The 18,461-nt window shown below is 38.4% G+C and overlaps 1 protein-coding gene across 5 annotated transcripts in view; it reads left to right on the top strand.

The window, feature by feature from the left end:
• Window positions 1-18,461, top strand: part of SCEL (sciellin) — a 321,637-nt gene that overhangs the window by 165,083 nt on the left and 138,093 nt on the right. Inside the window, exon 1 of one of the 5 annotated variants that reach the window (XM_019444124.2) lies at window positions 12,281-12,383. The exons of the other annotated variants lie outside the window; for them this stretch is intronic. Coding sequence (XP_019299669.2) covers window positions 12,356-12,383 — 28 coding nt within the window. The 5' untranslated portion in view covers window positions 12,281-12,355. Of the gene's footprint in view, window positions 1-12,280; window positions 12,384-18,461 lie in introns of those variants that run through there. 5 annotated transcript variants of the gene reach the window in all.

Genomic DNA, 18,461 nt, shown 5'->3' with positions numbered 1-18,461 from the left:
CTCAGTACTACAAATAAATTTTAAAAACTATATGTATTTAAAAAATATTTCTCACTACATTTTTATTGACAAATTAATTTTATTGGTGTGATTTCTTTTTTTGGCTGTACAAGAAATATATTACCTTTTTGCTACTATCATATTATTTCCAGATACTGCCGTTTGTTTTTCCTTGAATTGATTTGGTTCAGTGGAAATTTGTATTTGAGTTGCTTATAGTGGTCAATATCTCTTTGGTATCCTTCATGCTTAGTGGAGTCTTAGAGCCCAGTATAATGCAGAATAAGACACCTGTGACTGTGCACTGATCAGTCAGTAGAGGCCCTCTAGAAACTCACTTCAAAGTCAGTGTGATGTACCCTGTACTCATGTATTCTTTGATTCACTGCTATAGGATGAAGCATTGCTATCTCTCACTTGGACTTATGAGATCTGGGATATTAGTTGATTTAGTGTGTGTGTGTGTGTGTGTGTGTGATTCTGTGGGGAAATAAAAATAGTATAAAACATGGTCACTAATCTCATTATCTCCTGATTGTGTCACCTTAGCCCCTGCCATTTCTTATAAAGCATGAGTGGTGGACATTTATCAATCTTGTTTTTGTCCACCCAAACATCAGAACCCGTATTCCATGTTTGGGAAATGTTCTCCTTTATGATGCCTTGCCAGAGTTCTCTGTAGGAGTGCTGATGACAGTGACTCCATCTTCGGCCCTCCATCTTGTTCATGATCACTCAGTGACTTCTCTTGGGGTTGTATGTTTTTCCCTTGGAGATACCTTAGAAATGCCTTGGACATACCTTGGAAATGCCTCCCAAGGTTGGGGTGAGGAGAGCCAGCTCTGGCCTCCCACAAGTCTGTTAGAGTAACATAGTCTTTCCCTTTCCTGATGCACAGGTGGCTCCATGAGGTCTGATTAAAGGTTAGCTGTCAGTTAGATGCATGCAAACCCTTTCATCTTACTACAGGGCACTCCCCTCAGCCTCCATCCCCTTGCTGTATAAAATCTGTAGACTAAGGTCTGGACTTTGCTGAGAACAGCTGTGCACCAGCTGGATCATAGCCTGCCCCGATCCCCCATCAGTAAGTTATTCTGAATAAAACTCTGCGTAAACTGTATGGAGTCACACACTCCCTTTTCCAGTCTCAAAGTGCTCTTTCAGTTTGTGAGATACTTTACTGTCCCTCCCCTACCTTTGAACACTCACCTTTCCAGGCTTCTTCCAGTTCAGGCATGGATCTAGGCTCTGCCAATCAGATCCACCTGCTCTCCAGACCGTGAATCAGTAACTAGTGACACCAAGAAGCAAGGGTCATCCGGAGTATATTTGGACAACATTTGGGTTTGGGGACAGCATACACAACCACGTTTGGTTTCTGAGGGGAGCAGTGGTAGCAGCTCCCCAGGCAGCATCCAGGGTCTGGTCACTGAGGCTGCTTGCATGTGCTGTGGTGTCTGTGGCTGGCAGGAGTTTCAGGATGTCTTTACCTGACAAGTCCTGTGGTTTGCTTTTGGAATTTTTTTTCTGGCTATAAAATCCCTAAGTTTGCTTCTTTAGCCCTTCCAGAGAGTATGTGAACTATCTAGCATCTTTTAAGTATACATTTCCATTTCTGCTTTAATTAACTGGCACTGGTTTCTTTTATTTGCATCCAAAAGCCCTATTACTGAAAGCTGTATGAGAGATATTGGAGCCCATACACCTTCAAAAAAATAGAAGGTAACCTGGAATTTATCAGCAGTCCTTGGAGGGGGTAAGAGAAAGCAGAAATCAAGTTGCTATTAAGAAAATGGACCTGAGCAGCCATTGAAATTAGTGGGGAAAAAAACCAGCTAATCAAATTACCATCTGTTGTCCCCTTGAATGACAGTCCCACTGAAGCTGAAGGCTGGGTTTGTGAGGCAAAGTAATTGCTCCAAGAGGGCAGTTGAGGAGTGTGAGGAATTCAAGGTCTGTGGAGCATAGCAGTGGACAGTTTAGCAGAAGAAAATGACAAACTCAAAGTCCTTAGCTCTCAGCTCAAGGCACCAACTGCAAACCAGTCACTTTCTAAGATAGAAATGTATAATCTCTTTCAGCCACAAGGCTGAGACGATTGGAACCTATACGCGAAGATTTATCCTCCAGGTTGTTCATACTAGTTTATAACTTTCCTTAGTCTCTTATATAGAAATTTACATTTTAATTGATAGGATATTAAGTAGAGGTCTTAACATGGGGTGGAGATGTGTGAGAGGCATTGAGTTGCTCAGTGTTCAGACCATCAAACCACTGCACTGTGCCCTATGCCCTTACTCCCAGAGTAAGCGTGCCCCTGGTCCTATTACAAAGTCAACCCAATGGAATCGCAAGATTTTATTAACATATTTGCAAAACTCTGGGTGATACAATGAGAGAATGAATTCTGAGGATTGTTGAACAAGGATTGAAGAATGTGATTTAGATCAAGAAGATTATGCCAGTACCTGTATATGTACCTATATGCAATTCTGTATTCAACTGGAGGTGATTTTAATTATTTCTTACAGTCTGCTGATGAACTTGTACTCAACAGTGGCCCAGACATGTCTTATATAAGATAGAGGAAGAAATTAAAAGACTTAGAGATGTAGGGAACCAAGAGGGAATTTTTTGTGTTTAATCCATTCCCTTAACTCTTGACTGTGGCCCCAAGGCCTCCCTGAGCCATGCATTGAGAAATTCATTGGTGAGGTGAATGCCTGTAAGAAATTCCTGAATGAATTTTTAGGAAATGCCTGTAGAGTCTCTTCTTTGTGGACCTAGAATCCAGTGAGAGGAGACACAGTTGAAGTGAACTCTCTGATTTACTGTGGTACTACTAGAATCCCAGAGTGGCAGAAGCCACCCAGCAGGACATTAACATTGGAGACAATTAGGGTCTGGGTGGGTGGTGGGGAGGAAGAGGTGAGTGGTGGGCAATCACAATGGTCTGACCCCTAGAGATTTTTGGTATTTGCTGATCAGTCATGAGTACTCTAGTACGGTCATGAGTACCTGTACTCTAGTACAGCCCACCAAGAAAACATTTGATTTGTAAAACAATACCAACATCAACCAAACCCTCAAACTCTAGGTATGTCAATCAAAGACCTAATTTGAACCACCACTGAAGAAAGTCTTGGCCTTTTGTCCAATTTCCAAACTTAAATTTTAAACATGAAAAGGAAGGTTAGGTACTCTTGAAAAAGAATTCTGTGATAGATATCACCAGTGTGCATTTCTTCTAGCCTTCTGCCAACGGACCTTCAGCTGTGGAGATGGCCCTGCATTAGGGGAGGGAAATGCTTGGATCTTTCAGGTATAACACAACAGTTGCTCTGAGCTAACACCACTTCCTGAGGATCCAGATCGCCACTGCGACCAGTCAGTCAGAGTGAGGGCCTATGAGCATCAGGTAATAAGTTAAAAAATTTGAACTGAATTTACCTTGAAGGAATGCAGGCTCATCTCTATTAATTTACTCAGTTCCTGATTTTATGATTGGAATTAAAACTTCCAGCAACCACGAAATTCCTTTGTTGACTTTCTGACACATGGAGTAAAGGTAATTATGATAAGAATTGCCTAGTAGAAGCCTCTAGGCGTCCTAGTGGTTTTTAAAATATCATTCATTCATTCATTCATTCACTTATCCAGACAACTTTTATAAATTGCCTACTACATGTCAGAACCTATGCATGGTAATTTGTTAATAAACAAAACAAAAATTTCTGCCTTAGTGGGGTAAAAATCTTAGAGGAAGAAGACAAATGAATAAGTGAAGTATATGGTATGCCAGGTAGTGGTTAGTGCCACAGAGAAACTAAATTAGGGATAGAGTGAGGTAGAGGATTGCCTCATTTCTCAGAGCCAACTGGAATTACAAGGGGATGGGGGCCAATGTGAGGGTCCTGGGTTTCTTTGGTGGACAGTGTAAACAGTTTGAAGGAATAATGAAGTAACATATGACACCAAATGGATAAAATAAGAAACAAAAAACCAATTTCATGGTAGAAGGAATAAAAAGTCACCAGCAGGGGCTGAAAAGGTAGAGGGGTGTTCATTCCCTATCTGATCTCCATTTAATGTGCCTGTGTGGCAGGTGCAGGAAGAGGAGGATGGATGCTGGGGAAAGAAGTGTTTGTGTTTTAATATTAGAATTTAAGCTGAGCGTGCAACAGAGAATCCATCTCATTGGGGGTGATCAGTAGATACCACGTTATAGCTTTGAGTCCTCATTCTGACACTGTGAACCTTAGCACTGACAATTCTGGCATTAATTCTAAAGCGTTTAGCAGCTCAGCTCGTCTCCATGGAGTGGTGCTAGAGAGTCAAGGACTATACAGAGTTAGAATATTATCAGCCCTAACGAAGCTTGATTGATTGTTATATTGTTTGTTTCATAAATGGCTTCTTTTTCCACTCAGTTTTATCATCATTAATCAGTGGAATAGCCTGCTGGATGTTGGTGTCTAAACTGAAATTAAAATCTGTTTGTTCAGAATGGTTTCGTGGAAGCTTAGTATAACAAAAGAAGAATGATTTATGCAAAGGTTTATCTTTCAACCCACTTGTTTTCAGAATCCACCCATTTGATTGTATAAAGTGAATTAGCTTTTGTCCTTGAGCTGAGTATCTTTGGATTTGATGCCAAGCATTAAACTGCAAAGGGAAGATCTCCTCCTATCAAATGTTGTTCTTTGCTAACAATGTTAAGAAAAATGATGTCAGTTCACTGCTCCTCAAAATATGGCTTGGTTGACCTGACTTATCCACATTAATTAAAAAAAATTTTCTCTAGAAGGGTTTTCTTCTGTCATAAAACACACATATTTATTGACGAAAATCTGGAAAATTCAGAAAAGTGGAAAGGAAAAGTATTAGCTTTCTGAGTTGTCTGCCAGTTTGCTTATGCTATGTAAACACTGTATATACTAATGCTCCTCTGTAATTTTATGAATATTCATTTATCCATACAACCCTTCAGACTGTTTTCTTTTGTACTTGGAAACGGTTACCAAATATCAGAAGAGAATATAGCAATTATATGGCAGTTACTCTCAGATAATATATTTATGAATTGCTTTCTTTTCTTTTTCTGTTGCTGGTGTTTTTAGTTTGCATTTTTTTTTTTTTAGCATCATGGTTCCTTGAATCCAGCCCATGTGGCTCTTCCAGGTGAGACAGGACTGGGATGCTATTTGGACTATGTGCAGACACAGCATTGCCAGCATTCTAGGGCAAAATCAATCTGCTCAAATAACTGAAAGTTTATATTTTAACTGATATGTTTGCAATCACAAAAACCTTATGACACAACATGATTAGATAGTCTGGTGGGGGTGCAGAAAGCAGGGAGACATGAGCAAAGAATTTTTGGTTTCATAAGACATAAATATAAATGATTTATCTAAAAAAACTTGTATGGGACTTTGAATTTTATAGATATGATCTCACGTTCGAACAGAGAGATAACAGGAACATTTGGTTATTCAGTCTATTTGTGTTTATTGAGTGCCTGCTGTGTACTAGCACAAAGGACTTCAAGAAAGTTACCGTGTGGGCGCCTGGGTGGCTCCGTTGGTTAAGTCTCCGACTTTGGCTCAGGTCATGATCTCATGGTTTATGGGTTCAAGCCCTGCGTTGGGCTCTGTGCTGACAGCTTAGAGCCTGGAGCCTGCTTCAGCTTCTGTCTCCCGCTCTCTGCCCCTTCCCTGCTTGTCCTCTGTTTCTCTCTCTCTTTCTCAAAAATAAATAAACATTAAAAAAAAGAGAAAGGCACAGCATGGCTGGAAAAAAATGAGCAAGGAGGCATTTGCTTTCAGGATGCTTGATTATTTGATTAAATGTCATAAATGATAATTCAGTAATGCACCTATTATGATCATAAAATTTTGTTATTGTTTTAAGTGTTTTAACTAAGGCATCAGCTAAAAATATACCAGATTGTTATAAGACCAGAGAATTTAATCACCTTGGCCTGGTTGTTGTATAATTATTCAACACCTGACTTCATTTAAATTTTCTGCTTTATCTTTTTCTTTCCTTTACATTCCAAAAGCATGTGCTCATATGCCACGCTTACACGCACACACATACACACAGATTTTACTATCCAACTCCCACAGTGCCTTTTCCTCTTCTTCACTGAAGCAAGAAGTATTCTACCCACCTTGGTTCAAGCGTGTATTCAACAAACATATCCCTGTTTGTGCCTTATTTCTTCAGGAAAGTTTTCATGATTCATTACCAACAGCTTTGAGTTTATTCACCTTATTTTAACTCCAATCTACATCATACTGTCATTGTACTATTAAAATTATAAATATTTCTCTTGTGTGTGTATATCTCTACCTTCTCTTCCATATCAGATCGTAAATCTGTAAGAGAGCCAATCGTTACCTCAAACAAGGAATATACAGTGATATCACTTCTACTGCCTTTGAGCACTGTATTTATGAAGTCCTAAAAGGAGTCATATTATTTTACTTAGGGATCTCTCATTTACAAGGAACAGATGCACTAAGGTGTCCTATGTAAGCACATAATCAGGGATTTCACGAGAATCTGAGAAGGGGAACTAAAGCACATAGCTGGGAACTGGATACCTCTTGGGTATCGTGCACTGTCTCTCCGTCTGTTGCTGAGTCTTTCTCTCTTGTGACTTGTTGTTTCTCTTGCCATGTATGTTGTTGCTTGTTGTCTTCTCTTGTCTGTGCACTAAGCTGCCTTTATGTGACATCAAATTTGGCAGCAAAGCCACATGGCCTGGATTTCCATCTTGCTCTCCCACTTATAGCTTGTGGTGAGTTTCTTAATTCCTTTGTGCTTCAGTATTCTCGTCAGTGAAAGGGTGGTGGTGGTGGCGAGTTGTTAATACCAGTAATTACTTTGTAGGGTAAATGCATTAAGAAAGTGAAACACATAATAAGTACCATATAAATGGTGGCTATTATTATTTATACATTTTATTTTTATTTCCTTGTAACTTCAGTTGATTGTGCACCATCATCGTTGTCGTGATATGTCCTACAAGATAGGTTGGTGCTCCTCTTAACTCAGTCCCATACTCCCAAGAAAACAATCTCTTTGGCTCAGCATCTTTTTAGACTGGGCCCCATTGGTATTGGTTCCTGGCAGGCCAGTGGGCAGGCTGTAAGTGCCTTGCTTTGGTACAATCTTATATATAGGTGTTGAGGGTGGAATTTCTTGCATTCTTATGGCTGCTATCTCTCACCAGGCTAGTCAATTTCCCAGCTTCTAGTGGAAGAGAGGGTAGGCAACAGACACCATAAAATATGTACTGGCCAAAGATGTAAGTGAATATGTTTTTGCAAATATTGATTGGATTTTTAATGAGTTTTTAAAAATTGTATTGTAATTTTCATTGATTTTATAACATCAAAGATATAATTCATAGATTCTTACTATTACTAAGATGAACCCTTTAAATCTGGCAAATACATGACAGTGTTATGGAAGGAGTACAGAGCTTGAAGTCTGGATCTGGAGGAGTTCTGGTTTCTGCCCTTACCTACTGGTTAATCCTGTGCAATGCACTCTCTGAGCATCAGTTTCTTCATCTGCAATTAGGGACACAAAATCCATTTCACAGAATGTGAAGTATCAGTTATTATTATAAATATACTACTTTATAGGGAGTAGTTTCCCTGGATAGTGCCTTTACTGAAAAACTCAGCATCAGATTCAGAAATAAAGAGTACATGATGATCACAATAGATAAAAAAAGTCTTTTTAATATCTGTATTTGCCAGATTCAAAAGGCCAGCAGCATAGAGAAAAAAAATCAATGATGGAATGAAGATAACAATGAAGCATAAGTGATATTGAAGAAGAACAGCTCAATAGTAAGCTGGAAATAATAAAATTCTAGCAGTTTCCTCAGATCAAGGACTTAAGTCTTATAAAAGAGAAAAGAGAACCATTTGGAAGATTTGACTATTGTGCTCAGGTATATTAGGGCTCACTCCTACTAACCTCATTTTAAAAATTGCAAAATTAACCTAATTTCTAATGTTCATATTATCAGTAGCTCAAGCATAGTTATACATAGGATTCTGATGGATGACCAGCTTATACCAACTGGTTGAGTGTCTAAAGTGTGATTTGAGGAATACACAAGGCTCTCTTCCCAAAGTACTCTCCCAATAGATTGCTGATTCTTCTTTTTTTTTTTTTTTTTAATTTTTTTTCAACATTTTTTATTTATTTTTGGGACAGAGAGAGACAGAGCATGAACGGGGGAGGGGCAGAGAGAGAGGGAGACACAGAATCGGAAACAGGCTCCAGGCTCCGAGCCATCAGCCCAGAGCCTGACGCGGGGCTCGAACTCACGGACTGCGAGATCGTGACCTGGCTGAAGTCGGACGCTTAACCGACTGCGCCACCCAGGCGCCCCAGATTGCTGATTCTTCTTGAGAAGACACAACTCACTTTGAGCCAGACTGCCTGCGCTTGGATTCTACCTCCAAAATTTACTAGCTTAGTGATTCACACTCTCATCTTTAAAATGGGACAATAAAGGTATCTCATAGTTGCATACTCCATAGGGTCGAATGAGCTATATTTAAAGACTGTACAAGTATCAACTCCTATTATGTTAATGAGACAGGAGGAAAAGTCCAGAGAAAGGAATCCTGTCTTAATGAGAGATGTGTGTGTGTAAGTGTGTGTATAGGGAGCGGCCAAAGAATATCACAAAGAATAGTAGGGGTAAAAACAGAGTGAGTGCTAGAAAATAATATGAAGAGCCCACCCAGAAGGGCAGTGGGCATCAATTATTAGTTTCCCTTTTTTTCATAGCTTTGCAGAGAATCACCTAGCCAACTACTGATAAAAGCACCTTTACTACTCTGGCTTCCAGAGTAAGATTTGTATACATCTTCTCTCTCACCATATAGCCCATTAACCCTTTTGTTTGTCAGTGGGAGAGTTTTCTGGTTCCCTATTCAGTTATTTTTTTCCCTCCAGTTCCATTTATTTTAAAAAAGCTTTTTTTTTTTTTTTTTTTTGTACTAAGCAATAGGAGTACAAAGTTTGTTCAAGGTAAATCTTATATCTATGTAGGAAAGTTTGGTGACTGTGAAGATTTCTCAAGAAATTTTGATGGCAGTAAACATGTTTATTCTGGGAATGTTAATATCACTGCTCTATTGGCTGTTGCATTAAGTGGAATGTTAAATGATCTGAGAACTGATAATCCTCATTCTTACCACTTTGGATGTTGATAGCCAATACGACCACTTAGCCTTGATGTGACTTTTGCAAAGATGATGGTTCTGTGAATTATTTAGAATTGCATTTGTTTGTGACTTTCAATAAAACTCAGTGACAACACTTGAATCAACAACATTCATTTCTCTCCCATTAATGCCTGGATATAGGCATTCCGTGGCTCTAATGGCAGACAGTTCTGCTTCTTGAGGTGCTCAAAGACCCTGTCTTGGTACTCTTCCATCCCATGGCCTCCATTTCTAAAGTCAAGCCAGCATATCTCTATCCAGACATTGGGAATGAAGGAAGGAAGAAGGGCTTGTTCCCACCATTTTAGGACCCTTCCTCGTGTTTTAGACAACACTCTACTCACATTCTGTTGGCCAGAACTTAGTCACAGGGTTGTGCCTAGCTGTAAAGGAAACTGAGAGCTGTACTCTTTATTTTGTACAGCCATGTGCTTGGGAAGAAGGAAGACTAGCTGTCTTGCAACAAATAGCAGCCTTTGCCATCCTGGGTCCGGGTAACTATTAATCAACCTGTAAAATGAGATACAATGCAAAATGCAATGGAATATTCATCTAGGTATTTCAAAGCCATCTCTGATAGCTCAGTTTCTTAAAATATAGTACTTAATTATCACAAAGGAGCTCACTTATTTCCAGGAGTGAATTAGAAGTTCAGTAAAAGACGATGTAATTTTAGTGATCTGCTTGGCTTCCTAAACCCATATTTATTAACTTCCCATAGCAGATTCCCACAGGGTCAGGTGCATGCTTGGTTGGAAGAGTAATTCCATTCTGACCTGGAAGAAATTTTAAAAATTTACATTTATGGCTTGAAGAGTCACATCCCATGGATTTCCCTCTCAGACACTTTACTTGTTTCTAAACTTTTTTTTTAATAAAATAAGTCCTTGCATTGAACTTCATTAATAGGTCCTCCAGGACCAAGGTTCTTTTCATTCCTCCAAAGGACAAGTGCTCATGCTTTCTCTGAGGTCCTGCATCATCTGCCTCTGATGTCAACCACATCCAACTTTACACTCTGTAGAGTCCCCTGTTGCCTTGTCCCTGATGCTGAGACGCCCATTTGCTACCTACTGCTGAGCCATTATGCCACTCTGGGATTCTGGGCACTGCCTGGAGCTTTCTGGAGTGCTCATTCCACTAAGGTGTTTTTATTCTCTGGGTTTCTGCTTCCCTATCCCGTCAATTCCAGAATACTATCACCTCATATGCCCGATGATCAGATGAGAAGTTTGGATTAGCATGATGTTAAAAAAGAAAACACAACAAAAACCTGTTTAGTTATATACTTATCACTGTAGAGACACAGTCAAGGGTGGAATAGTTGGCAGAGGGAGGACCCTGCTAATGGTAGCTGCAGTTACAAATTAAACTTGAAGCTGATAGATGCACAGTGCAGAAGGATTCCTCACAGAAACAAACCAAAGAACCCCTGGAGAACAAACATGCAATCTGTCAAAGTTTATCATCATGTAAACCAAAATCAGGCACACTGAGATTGTTGGTAATCCCTTGGCAAACCATTATGCCTTCTTGGTTTGAAAATGACCTGTAAAAAGGATCCTCGAACTTGATCTTTGCAAATATTCAAAAGAAAATGTACTCCTATCTTTCAGAAAAGGAACTATCAGGGTGGTGGATAAGAGATTGGGCTTTGGATTCTGGCAGATCTCAGGAAACCCGAACTTCCTCTTGTCAGCTCTGTAACCTTGGGGAAACTGCACCATCTACTTAAACCTCAGTTTGCTCGTCTTTAAAATGGGTATAATAACAGTACTTATAAGAATATTGTAAAGAGAAAGGAAATAATTTATTTAAATACTTAGTATACTATCTACACATTGTGTGCCCTTCATAAGTACCATTGTAAAAAGCAAGAAAGATACTAATGTAATGTAACTTCCTTGCTATCTCTTAAAATGAGCAGGTGGGGAATCACGCACAAACTAAACAAAAACAACAACATAGTATGATCCTCCATAGTACTTTAAATGACATGGAAAACTCATGATTCTTTTTCTCCCCCAGTTTCATTGAGATGTAATTGACATATAGTACTGTATAGATTTAAGGTATAGAGCATAATGACTTGACCTATAAATACCACAATAAATTTAGCTAACATCCATCATCTTAAATACAAAAAAGGAAAAAGAATAAAATGTCTGTGATGAGAACAGTTAAAACAGTTCTTGTGATGAGAAAGTTAAAAACTTTCTTTTTTTAATTAAAACATTTATTTATTTATTTATTTATTTATTTATTTATTTGACAGAGAGAGAGAAAGTGTGTAAGGGGGGAGAGAGGCAGAGGGAGAAGAGAAAGAGAATCTTAAGCAGGCTCTGTGCTGAGTATGGAGCTCGTTCCCATGACCCTGGGATCATGACCTGAGCTGAAATCAAGAGTCAGACACTCAGTCGACTGAGGCCCCCATGCATTCTATTATCTAATTTCTTAACTTTTATATGTATCACACGGCAGTGTAAACTATAGTCATCATGGAGTTCATTATATCTCTCGTACTTATTTCTTCTATAACTAGAAGTTTGTCCATTTTGACCACCTTCCTCCAATCCCTATTATCCCCACCCTTTGCTTCTGGTAATTGTAAATCTGATCTCTTGGAAAAATCATGATTCTTAGCATGTTCTACCATTATGCTGTACTAAACTCCATTAATGTGATGTTTATATTCTAGTTTTATGAGTGATGAGAAGTTCAGGGAAAACAACAGCTTTAATAAGGAAACCAAAAGGGAGGTGTCCTAGAATCTTTGCATAATTATGACTCCACCTAAACCCCACTTCTAATCTCCTAAATCTCACTATAAGTCTGTCGTGATTGCTATGATTTCTGGTACAACTAGCTATTACCGCACCTGTTTCAAGCTGGTAGAACCTGAAAAGGTCTTGCTTCATTTGACAAAGCAGAGAGATGCAGTTCTCACCTCATAAATCAAACAGGTATCAGGAAGAACTTCTCCACTTATAGAGCTGTCTGTGGATCAGTAGATCAGCATCACCTGGGAGCCTGTTAGAAATTCAGAATCTCAGGCCCCACCTTGAATCAGCTAACTCAGAATCTGCTTTATGACAAGATGCCCAGAGAAGCATTCAGGTGAAGAATATTTCACATCCTGTATTTCATTTAAAATTTAGCAATAGTTATTATACTGGAGTGATAGATTTGTTAAAAATTTCATGTTCCTCAACTCTGTCTTCTCTTCCATCCATCTTTGTTCTTGGCATGAAAAAGGAACATGGGCCATCACTATTTAAATTACTGTATCCTGTATTTTGTTCCTCACTTTGGTTTAAATGTTCTTGAGCTAGAAGAGTGGTAAAGCTCATCAGTTTTTATTTCAGAGAGACAGAGATTGTTCCATCTCTACCAGTTACCTAGAGTAAGTCAGTTTTCTCATCTATAAAATGGGTATAATAGTAATGGTTCTTTTCCCACATAATTTTTTAGTGGCTCCCACAGCTTATAGGGTCAAGTAAGAGGCTCTGTATGATCAGCCCATTTTCTTGGGAACTCTGATTAGTTAGCTGAGACTAGACTGTAAGTGAGTCAAAATATTTAGAATTTATGCAATTTGAACTCTGCCGTTGATTTTATTTAGTTGTCAGTGGTGGTTTCTGTTTTCAAGATGAGGACACATTTTTATTTCCCATTGCTCAAGGCTTACTTAAATGCACCCAAATAAGACTGAATGCCCTATCTGTGCTCAGCACTATCCAGTCATGTGGACATAATACTGAGCAAGGTAGAAAGGCTGCTTCTCTCATGGGGCTTACGTTCTAGTAATAACTGTACAAACTGTAAATATGTTTACCATACCTTATTACAACATTTACTTTCCCTTTTTGTTTCAGACAAATTTGTTTTAGGGTAAGGCTTGCTGCATTTCTCTATTATTTGAGTGTCACAAACACAAAACCTAAAGGTGAAAGACAAAAAAAATGCTGCCATTATTATCATCATCATCCCTACTATAATTATTTTAATTCTAATAACCTATAGTTTTAGAACTTAGAAATAAGTAAAAGACAGGTTTTCAGACTCATTATAACTATATGAAAAATTTAGAGCCACAAAACAGCATTTAAGTTTTAACCCCCCAGATTTTAGGGACCAAGAAGAGGCCAAGGACTAAATTTATTCTCATTCACCCTTGCAAATGAAGACCAAATGTATACCAGCACTCAAAATACATGTATTTTCATTTTACAAAGATAATTCAAATAAGTAAAATTGGCATTTATCACTTTGCTAGTCTAACAACAACTGGCTCTTAATAAACATACACACACACACACACACACACACACGTTGCATGTATATATTTAAAATTTTTTTAAATCAGGTATTACTTCACCAAATACTTTGAGTAAACTTACTAGGACACAGTGGTTGTTGGTTTTTTCCCCTCTTGGTAAGAATAATTCATAAGTTTGAAGAATGGTTTTATGTGGCCAGCTATGAGTTCAAGTTCAGACATTATCATTATCATTTCAATATCAAGGTAACTCATATGTAAAATATGATTACAAACAATCATGGGGTAGCACTTGGAAGACAAGGTTTCCTTCACCTGAAATTTTGCTCCATTTAAAGGTGGAAATGGACAGCAGATGGAGGGTTAAAGACTAGGAACTCCCAGAATGGCTTACTGATGCTTGTTATTATCAACAGCAAAAAACCCCGACATATTTTCTTTATGGAAAGATGGTGATGAAGTGTGTGCACTACATTGTAACACTTCTTTTTTCTTGTACTTCTGAAAGCCATGAACTTCCTATTGGTGTCCTTTAAAAGGAAGCTGAAGTCAGAAATGGGTTGTTATTTCCTATTCATAATAACAGTGAAAAATGTGCTCCTGCCTGTAATTGGGAAAGTAATTTCCTAAAAAGAATTTAAGTAGGCCTTGAATAATAGTCAAGTGTAACCCAAACCCTTCTTGAACATGACTCACTGCTTCACTATTGTTTTCAGCCTCTGCGGGAGATGATGTTTTTCTGAATTTCCAGCTATAGATTTGTTCCTGAGAAGTGGGATTGAAGTATTGTGAAAAAAAGATCCAAACTGGTATATTTTGAAACTGGCTACCATTTGAAAGACTCTGTCCCTATAAAGAAATAGAATACATTAATAAAATGAAAAGAAAAGTGTTCATCATTTTTCTTTCTTATTTTGTTTCCCTCTAGTGCCTCGGTATTTTATATGGAGACATGTCCAACTCAAAGGCATTTGTTCATTTAAAAAAACTTGGGAAGTTCACTCTTATGATCGCTTAGAACCTGGGCACTATCTCCCCTTTCAGGACCACGTGTGGACCATAGCTCTGAATCCCTTCTCCCCCTTGAATCCACGAGCACCGCTGAACACCTCTTTTCTGGATAATACTCAGATTTCAAGGGACGAAACACATGATTATGTTTGTTTCCATGTCTTCTGCCTAGACCTGGTATTTTCGTAAATTTAATAATTCTACAAATGTAATGAAGTAAAGGTTTTAGGCTTGAGTTGGAACCACTTTTAGCTAGTAGGTTAATACAATCAAATCAGCTTATAGGCTTAATACAAACATTAGCTTTACTATGCTGTAACATCGTGATTTTTAAAAAGGGGGAATTGGATTAATATTTGGATTTCTGGTGTCAAGTACTCTGTACTCTGTTTTGAGCCAGAGACATCATCCTGGTCATATTTGTGATCATTCTTGAGCATCTGAGGCAATACGTGTCTGTCTTTCCCCTGGTCTTCAAAAAGAGAACAATAATCAAACTTTGCTACCATAGTAAGAGTTATTAGTTTGGGAGAGAATTACTACCATGTTGATGTTCTAAATGATGAAGAATATGGTTTTTGGTCATTCTGGGCTGGTGCTCTGGAAGTGTGATTCAGAGCCACTTAAAATTCCCTTCTGCAGGAGGCAGAGTATGTGTGGTCAGATGATATTTTAAAGGCTTTTCTAGGGCTTGATGACCTCACAGTTCAGACTGGACAACTTCCCACAATGACAGGTCTATTAATCAGGAAATGTAGGTGTGACAACCAGTCAGAGATGCCTTTGCCCTCTTCTCAAAGAAGAAGGTCCTGGACAGGCCAACTGAGAAGCACTTGGATGCACTGTGAGCTTGTCCAACCCTGACATTTTGTGACCTCAAATATATGGCCAGACGCCTCAACTTCACACTCCTTCCTTGCCTATTCACCATCAGATGATAATCAGGCGACACAATAAAAGCATCGCTTGGATTTCACTCAGTTCCCTGATGTGTTTTTAAAGCTCCAGAGAAAACTGTTGAGCTGCAAGGGACATCCTGGGTATTTTGAATTAAAAAAGGGAAGGTTGAGATGAAGTAAACCTGGATGAGAAGTTTTCTTTGGCATTATTTTAAAGACAGTTGGCAGTAATCTTCAAAGGAGGGTGTGTGTTTATCTTTTTTGGCATGCCTTTTGTTTTACTCATTCTGGAGCCCCACCTTTTATTTGGGGTAATATTTTATCTGATATCCCTGGCAGCTGAGCTGAGACTGCTCACAGTTCCAAATTATCTGGTCAATTTAGGGGAAAACTCCAGTAATTTGAATTTTTGGCATCAATTAGAAAAATAACGTCCAAATAATTGCTCTGCAGTTCGGAATGTTGGTTGTTATGTTGAGACAACTGTAAATCAATCTGAACACTGCAAAATTCTGGCAACTCATTTAAATGGAACTCAGCGAAGTGAGACTATAAAAATAAAATATCAGTGAACATTTTACTTCACTTAAAAATTTATTTTAGTTCTCTTACCCATTATCAGCAGCTTCACTTTTTAATGGAAATAACAAGTAAGAAAGACAACATTTTAGGATCTTCAACTATCACTTGACTATAGACCCAAATTTTAAGATGGAAAGGTTCAAGAAGAGTTAATTCTTTTTTTTAAAGATTTTATTTTTGGGGCTCCTAGGTGGCTCAGTCACTTATGCATCCAACTTTGATTCAGGTCATGATCTCTCAGTTTGTGAGTTTGAGCCCCGCATTGGGCTCTGTGCTAACGGCTCAGAGCCTGGAGCCTGCTTCAGATTCTGTGTCTCCCTCTCTCTCTGTCCCTCCCCCACTCATGCTCTGTCTCTTTTTCTCTCAATAATAAATAAACATTAAAAAAAATTAAGATTTTGTTTTTAAGTAATCTCTGCACCTAACATGGGGATCAAGCTCATAACCCTGAGATCAAGAGTCGCATGCTCTACTGACCTAACCAGCCAGGCACCCCAAGAAGGGTTAATTCTTTTTTTTTTTTTTTTTTTTGAGAGAGAGAGAGTGTGGGGAGGGGCAGTGGGAGAGGGAGACAGAGAATCTTAACAGGCTCCATGAACAACTCGGAGCTGAACTTGGGGTTTAAGCTCACAACCATGAGATCCTGACCTGAGCCCAAATCAAGAGTTGGATGCTTAACCAACTGAGCCACTCACATGCCCCAAGAAGAGTTGAATCTTAATGTGAAAATATAGTGGCCAAGTGCATGGGTTTTGGAAGTATACAACCTTGAGGCTGAAAACATGTTCCACTGGGAGAACTCTCTGAGGCAAAAATTAAGTCTTCCTTAAATGCCATTCTGTCTTTCATATCTAGCAAATTACCTGATGCATAGTAAAAGCTCAAATATATTTGGTGACTACATGAGTGATAAGGGCTTTTTTTTCTATGCATGATAATTCTTTTGAGTTAGTGTTTTTATATAAAAAGACTCCTCTGCTCTTTTCTAAGATCAGTTGGGTTCTGCAGCATGTCATATGCTTGAGAAGGCAAAACATCACTCAGCAATCTCACATTCCTTGCTTCCTATTTCCTATTATGTTGCTCATTGTTAAGCATGCTAACAAAATTGTTTCTAAACCTACTTCCTTTTTTTTTTTTAAACCTACTTCCTCATTGACTGGTTAAATGAGGTCAGAAATACATCTAATATTAAATGTTTTTTAACATTTATGTTTTAAAATATTTAATAAATGAAGGACCCCCAGCATTTGGAGTCTATAAAGGGACAAGTCATCGAAACTAAGGAAAAAGGATTGCATTTCACTGTTAAAACCTTCAGTTGATTACCATCTTCTATATTCTATGACCTGAAGCCACCAGCTAATTTTGTCAGCACTTGAGTTTTATAACCACATAAAACTTTACGAACTTTATCCTCAAGGTCTCTCCATAATGGCAGGGTAATCCTGTGGAATATCAAATATATATATCTTGAATATCTCAAATGGCTGCTTATCAACTCATTTACCTTCATGAACCTTACATGAGCAATTACTATGGGACTGGCTCTGAGCCAAGCACTGGGGCATTTAAAAGCCAACATAGATATTTCATATCCAAAAATTATATGCTATAGTTTAGGATAGTGACATAAACACAAACAAAATATAGTCTGACACAGGTAATAATAGAATATGTACAAAATAATGGCAAATTTCACAACAGGATGGTGTTCAGAGACTGATAATTGCCTAACCAATATTAATTTTCCCCTCTTTCTTATAAAAGCCCTCCAATTTGTACCAGGTGGCAAAATGCCCAGCAAAACACTCAATTTTCTATCCTCCCTTGCAGGAGATGTGGCCATGGAACTAAGTTTTGGCTAATGTAATGCAAGTGGAAGTTTGGGATTGGACTTTGGGGAAGTCTCCTTGGCTTGGGGACAAAAGGCTAGGGCTTGCGGGCTGGATTGTGGTTGTGATGGCTGGAGCTCCAGGAGTAATATTGGAGGATAATGTGACCTCAATGATGAAAACAATATATAAAGGATGATAAGAAAGGCAGAGAGAAGGAGTCTAATCACTGATGACACAGCAGAACCCTGGACTGCCTCTCCTTCAATTTTGGGGTAGAAATACATTTCTGTCTTGTTTAAGCAGCTGCTATTTTCACTGTGTTACCAGAATCTAAATACAATTCCAGATGATATGGAATGTTCAGGTTGTTTTGCTTTGTTTTGTTTTGTTTTAAGACAAAGGTGTTGGGGAAGGTAACAGAGAGAAAGTAATGCCTTGGCAGATTATGTTAAAGGATGAATATGAGTTGCCCAGGTCATAGGAGATGAGGATTCCAGTAGAAGAATATCCATTGTCACTACTTACTTCATTAGATACTGTTTTCCTTAATGTTTGTGTTGTTTGGTTTGAAAATGATGTCAAACTT

This window comes from Panthera pardus, unplaced genomic scaffold (assembly GCF_024362965.1).
Source record: "Panthera pardus isolate Hobbes unplaced genomic scaffold, ASM2436296v1 HiC_scaffold_1, whole genome shotgun sequence".
Taxonomy (NCBI): Eukaryota; Metazoa; Chordata; class Mammalia; order Carnivora; family Felidae; genus Panthera; species Panthera pardus.
The sequence above is the reverse complement of the archived record's forward strand: the minus strand, read 5'-3'. Positions and strand labels throughout refer to the sequence as shown.